At 49.5% G+C, this 6,690-nt stretch overlaps 1 protein-coding gene across 2 annotated transcripts in view; it reads left to right on the top strand.

Annotated features, from left to right (window-relative positions):
- The window catches only part of ETFA (electron transfer flavoprotein subunit alpha), a 73,630-nt gene that overhangs the window by 60,881 nt on the left and 6,059 nt on the right, over positions 1–6,690 (top strand). For both annotated transcript variants that reach the window (XM_069071422.1, XM_069071421.1), the window contains one exon: positions 5,498–5,578. In XM_069071422.1, coding sequence (XP_068927523.1) covers positions 5,498–5,578 — 81 coding nt within the window. The remainder of the gene's footprint in view (positions 1–5,497; positions 5,579–6,690) is intronic.

The raw sequence follows: 6,690 nt of genomic DNA, 5'->3' as shown, positions 1-6,690 counted from the left end.
CAGGACTTGACCAGGAGTCAGGAGTCCTGGGGCCTCATTGGCTGTCAGCCGTACCATGTGGCAATGACAGTATGAAATGGAGCTGCAACCCTTACTCTCCTGTGCTATGACTTTAGGACCCTACTTCATTCCTTCTGTATGATGGAAGGGAGTTTGAGCCCATTCTGATGACATGTATTAAATGCCAACTTCTTGCTGATGTCTGGGCTGGGCAGAGAGGAGCTCCTGCCTTCAGGGGGCTTAAAGGGAGTGAACACGATCTTTTTGATGATGATAGCTGGTTTGTACATAGCTATTTAAAGCTTGCAAGGCATTCTTTGTGCATTCTGTAAGCTTCACAACAGCCCTGGGATGCGAGGTAGTCTTGGGAGGTGTTATTATCCTCATTTTAAGATGAAGATGGTGTGACTCAGTGGTAAGGGTTGTGTGACTAGTAAAAGGTCTTTCTGCTCCCAAGTCAGACCCTTCCTTTTTCCTACCTTAGATCTACCCACAAAGGACCATTTTGAGTACAGACTGTAGGTCATGGTCAGCTTAATTATCAAGTGACACCTAATTCTTCTGTAAACTCCAAAAATGATTGGAGAGGAAAAACTGACTTTTAATTTGGGCTAGTGTTTGGGCTAGTGGAGGCCTGGACAGCTGTTGAGTCCAGAGATGCCAGATATATCAGAATGTGATGTGTTAATTCATGCATAACAAGGTATAATTTGAATTATGAACGTAGTCTTTTGTAGAGTCATTTATCTACTCCCATGAAAGCTTGATAGGAAATGTCATCAAACTTTAAAATGTTTAACGTCTGCCTTGTAGAAGTGTTTCTGGGACCCTGTTTAAACCACTAAACGGATCCACCCAAGGACCAGTCAGGCAGGTTTCTGGACTGAGCCATGAAAACAGGGATGCTGTGAGAGAACGTGTAACTGTTGAATTAAAAGGGGAAAAATGTGAAATATAATTCCCAAGATTTATTTGGGGATTTCTAGAGCCTTCTCCTCCCTGGCAGATTCTGGGGTCAGTCCCTGCCCACCCTCAGGGGTGACGCCAACACTAGAAGTATTGGCACATCTAAGACTCGAGACCGGAGGAGTGTCAGGGATCCATTTGTGTGGGGAAGCCTGGTTCAGGACTCACCTGTGAGCGGCTCAGGGGCGATTCAGTTTAGGGTGCCCACAGGGACTGAGGCAGGACAGATGGTGACCCTGGGCAGATCACCTCTGACCTCAATCTTCACATCTGGAAGAGAGGTGGTAATGCTTGAGTACCTCCCTCACACTGTTATGGGGCAGAAAGTCCATTTGTAGAGGGCCTGGTGTGTGCTTGGTGCTGTGTTAAGCCTTCACACTTTATCTCATTTGATCCTCACAACAACTCTGTGGGGTAGCTGCTGTTGTTATCTCCATTATAAAGCTAAGGCAGAGGACTTGCCCAAGGTCACAGGGATAGTGTCTGAGGCTGGATTTGAACTCAGGTTTTCCTACCTCCAGGCCCAGCACTCTTTTCATTGAGCCTCTAGCTGCCTCCACTCCTGCCATTGGTGCTGTGGCAGCTAATTCAAAGTGGTCTTGATTTGTCCCCCCTCACATGGAATAATTTTCATCTTCTCAGTGAAATATGGCTCATTTTCTCCATTGACCCATCGAACCCAGAGCTACTGGCAGGTAGAAGAGAAGGCCAACTTATTGACTTGTAACTAACACTCAGCAGGGAGGGATGAGAGCGTGAAGATTCCAACAGATCCGCCTGGCAAGGAGTGGGGAATTTCACAGTCCATCTAGTGAGAAGCCAGTGGGATGAAGGGCCGCTGGCAGCCTTAATGTCAGCTCGAGGAATGAGCTGCACACATAGGGTTAGCCTAGGAGCTGGAAGGATTTAGATATTTTAATGGACTTACAGTCAAGGCTCCCTGAGAGGCAAGTTCACGCTGTCCACCATCTTGCTGGCTTGGGCAGTACACCTCCATCCTTTTTGGATGACCCAGGACAGAGGAGGGTTGGGTGGTGCTGGGTCCAAGCTCCCTCTCCCCTCCAGGATCTTGCCTTGGACTCCAGGCCTCTTTTTTTTTTTTTTTTTTAAGCAATCGGGGTTAAGTAACTTGCTCAAGGTTACATGGCCAGATATTTCTGGGTGTGGTGCTGAGTATCTGAGCCCGGATTTGATCCAGGTCATCCCAACACTGGAGCCTGTGCTCTTACTCGCTGAGCCACCTGGCCACCCCTCAGGCCTCTTTCTGTCAAGACAACATCTATCAGTTACCACACATTTGTGAAGCATCTGCTGTGTGCCAAGGATTGCTCGCGGCTCAGGGATCACATATCCAAAAAATGAAAGAATCCCTGCTAATCCAGGAGGGCTGACAGCAAGCACCATTGAAACATAGATAGAACAGAAGTTCCATGCATGAGGACGAGGAGGCTGGGGGGAAGGCTTTCCAGGGGGTGCTGCTCAGGGGCTGACCTGAGGAAGGTGAGCCCTCCAGGGCAAGTTGACTGTATCACCGAGGGCAGGAGAGGGGCTGGTGGCCAGGCTGTGAACATCTCTACAAGCTCCATAGAGGGGCTTCTCTTGGGTCCTGAAGGTGATCGGGAGCCATTGAAGTCTCTTAGGGAGGGCAGTGACAAGATCTGCTCTGACCTTTGGTGAGGGGGTGAGGGTAGCCTGGAATGGAGAGAGAGGAGGCAGGGAGACACAGCCAGAGGCTGGCTAGAGAGAAGTCACCAGAGATAGAATTGGTGCAGTGGGGGGATGAGACTGTCCAGGTTTTCTACCTCAGAAGCCAAGTCTGGGGAGAGTAGCTAGATGGCATCATGCTAGTTGTTTGCAGTGCATGCTTCTTCCATCTCAGCTCAGGCAGAGCCTGTATCCTAGGCCAGGCTGAAGAGGAAGGAGGCTTCTTGATGCCCCTCCGGGGCCCTTCTCCAGCACATGCCTCTCAGTTTCTTCCTGCAGGTGGCACTGCCCGCAGTTCTGAACTGCTGTCTGTCCTTCCCTGTAATGTGCCAACAGAGCCCTCAGACCCCTGGCACTCCTTCTTTAGATCCCCTGGGATGGCCACCCTGTACCTTTCTCCTGCAACTTCACTGTTGGCTGATGGCTCTCCGTGCTTCCACCTCTACAGCAGGCCTTCTCCCCTCCTCCATCATGAGTTTCCTTTTCTCTCCACTCTCTTTACCTCTTACCATCACCTCCCAGGCTTCCTTGAGGTAAATACTGAAGCTATTCCCATTTTACAGATGCGAAAACTGGTTTAGCCACAATTATAGAATGAAGAGTTATAATGGATGGGATTTTAATTGAAGTCTCCTCTGGCTTCTAGTGCACATTTGAGGCCAAGCTGCCTTCCTCTCAAGCGATTACAGGATTGTCATGTGCTTGACCTCAGAGGGTAGAATGAGGAGCGTGGTTGGTAGGTGTAACAGGCTTCCCTGGGGCCAGGCTGGCATGTTTGACCACCTGACATGGTGTAGAGTGAGTTCCCCTGGGGGTCTGGCGCAGGCCAGACTGGATGACTTCAGAGGTCCCTTCTCCTAAGAATGGCATGCTAGCATGGTTGGCTCCAATTAGCTTCTCATCTTTTCTGTGCAAACTTAGAAGCCAAATAGAGTACCCATGATGACCAGATCCGAGAGGAGGAGAAAGAGGATGAGCTTGGGAAGGAAGGAGGCACTAAGGAGGTTCAGAGGTTCCGGAGGTGTTTCTGATGTGGTGCCTCTGGGCAGAAGGGCAGATCAGACCTATTCCTGTGAGCGGTCAGCAGCAGGGAGCCCGCTGGGGCCCCTCCTCTCTCTCCCACATGAAGGGACAGTCTAGGCACTTCTGTTTCTATTATTGGCTTATCATCCTTATGCTGATGGCTCAGAGGTCCCTACAGTGTGGGTACATTGGTGTTCTCTTGGGTTCTTTTCATGGAGGAGCCACCCCCAAGACCCTGATTCTCCCAGCATGCTATGGGCACTGGGGGGGGGGTGCTCAGTGGCCCTAGTGCTCTTGGGCCTGCATCAGGTCCTTCCCCTTTGCCTGGTCAGAATGTGCTGCCCTCTAAGACATTAAACTCTTCCTTCCATATGTGGCTGTGACCCAGATTGTAATCCTGAAACCAGAAAAGTGTTCGTCACCTTGGGAAGTGTCTTGTTCCTGTTTGTTTATCCTCAAATCATCTTCTATTTGAATTTTCCCAATTAAAACCTACATCTTTGAGGAGAGGAAAGAGGAACCTTTACTTATTACTGTGTATCATTTGACGGAGAAACGTTCTTTTCTGCAGGAGAACTAGTACATGTGATACCCAGATGCTTCGGGGGCTCGGTGATGTCCCCAGTGTGGGTGACCAGGCTTCCTCATTCTGGGAAGCTCTGCCCCCTGCCAGACCATTTGGGGAATCTTCCCCATAGAACCTTGTCACTGTGTGGGGTCTTCTGGCTTTGTGCCTCTTTTGTGGCCCCTGGCTCAGCATCAGGCTGGGTCCCTCAGCTCACCTTCAGTCTTGCTAAAAGACAGCGTTTACATTTTTTTGTTATTGTAAAAGATGGACTACATAATTATATCTGTGAGTGTGGGAATGGGGAGGAGATGCCCCAGGACTGTTTTACTAGTGAGTGAAGTCAAAGTCTGTGTCCACTCATGGGCAGATGCTGTTCAGTAATAAATGATCCATCGTATGATGTGTTTGGCAGATTGACTGAATGAGACGTGTCCTGCTCAGGACATATAGCCTCCGTGGCTTTGTAAAGTGCAGCAGACCAGTCTTTCAAAAGTATGTGCTCTATTTCAGATACAACTCTTGTTTGTAATGAGAGTTATGAATAGAGGCAGTTGTGAAGGGGTAGTAAAGAATAATAGTTTTGTTCTTAAAAAATTACATTACTATTAGTGAGTCATTAGCTGTCTTAGTTGTTTGATATTTTAAGGATGAGATGATTGTGAAAAGAGAAAACTGAAAAAGCAGCTAAAATAGAGAATATAATAGAAACGGTGTGTGTGGGTGTAGGCAGGCAGACTGCAGGGCGTCCCTGGTGATGACTTGTCCAGAAAAGGGGGCAAAGAAGGTGCCACCAAGAACAGATATGCCTGGAAGGGAACGTGTCCAGATTATGTAGGGGATGGAGAAGTGCTTCAGGGTGCCCCTGAGGCAGGAAGATGCTCCAGGGCCCTTGGGAGAGCAGACACAGCTGCCTCCCCTTCCTGGTACTGATCCAGCTAATGCAGACTTTGCCCACAGCCTTTCACCAAGCTGCTAGAAAATCCCAAAGACAAGAAGAGGGAGGGATCCCCATTCACAACAACTGTGGGAGATGTCACCCCCATGATTCTGCTAGAGCCAAAGAGACCTGCCCATGGTCCAAGGTTAGGTGTGCCCTCTGCAATGTTCCATGCTGCCTTTCACATACAGATCCTGAGGGCAGTAATGAGAATGACACAAGATTAAAGGGTGTGAGCACTTCCCCTGTTCAGCTGAGATGGAGAGTAAATCTGGGCTTGCTCTTCTCTTGTTATACAGACAATTGTGGCTATTAACAAGGATCCAGAGGCCCCGATTTTCCAAGTGGCAGACCTGGGAATCGTTGCAGATTTATTTAAGGTGAGTGTGACTTGGGGGAGTGTCAGCTTTTCCTATCAGCCTGCTGTGAAGAGGCTCATATCCATGGTCAGGACTTGGAGGCTGTCAGGACCTCATGGGAGTTTTCAAGAGAAACTGAATTACTCTTTCTGGGATATTCTCATTTCTCCCTGGAAGAAAAACTCTTAAGTTAAGCATTAATGCCAGCCTCTCATTTACTAAATTTCTACAAGAAAATTATAGCACATGACAGCTAGAAAAGGCTGTAGAAGTCATCTGATTCAGACTCTGTTGGGCAGGGAGCCAGAGAGAGCAGAAGCCTCCTGAGCCACCTGCCAGTTAGTGGCCCAGCTCCAGTATCCTCGTCTTTCCCTTTTACCATTCCTGTATTTTGAGACCACGCTTCATGAGTGGTTAGCTCTCAGGTATGGTATAGTGTTACCCCTCATCAGGCCAGCGTGGGGTGTGAAGCTGAGTGCTTCAGAGATCAGTCATTGTACCAATGAAAAACCAAAGCCCAGGAAGGGATTGTCCCACAGTGACCTCCCTCTCCATCTTGGTGGCCTTCCTCCACATGCCCTGTAGTCAGACATCATCCTTCCTGGAGTATGGGTCAGAGGGTGCAGGCCCCTGGGCAGAGTGGGTGCCTTTTCATTCTGTGCAGCTCCCTCCCCATCCATCCTCCACAAGGGGACCTCCTGCTGGACCGGCAGCTGCCCCCTCTCTGGGTATTTGAGCATTGCTTCAGTTCCAGTACTTGGATCTCACATGGTCCCCTGGCCTCTTGTGCCCCTTGGCCCGCCCGCCTCCTAGGACGTGCCATCTCTACCCCGCTTCTCCCTGTTGCAGCCGGATTAGATGACTGCCTTTTGTCACTCAGCCTTCAGTGTCAGTGGAAGAAGAGGGTTACAAAGATGGACCTTTGTTTCAGGGGGAAGCTTTAGGATCATGTAAAACACTGCAACATTTTCCTAGGAAATCACCCAAGTCAGCCATATTTAGCATAACATTCAGTCTTGCCAAGAACACAGGGTTCTGCTCAGCTTTGGGGCTCGCCTCTGAGCACCGGCTCAGCTTTGGGGCTCACCTCTGGGCGCCGGCTCAGCTTTGGGGCTCGCCTCTGGGCGCCGGCT

Source organism: Petaurus breviceps, unplaced genomic scaffold (genome assembly GCF_028583685.1).
Source record: "Petaurus breviceps papuanus isolate PSGF00001 unplaced genomic scaffold, PetGlider_PUasm1.0 90825, whole genome shotgun sequence".
Lineage (NCBI taxonomy): Eukaryota > Metazoa > Chordata > Mammalia > Diprotodontia > Petauridae > Petaurus > Petaurus breviceps.
This window is presented reverse-complemented; position numbering and strand designations above follow the sequence as displayed.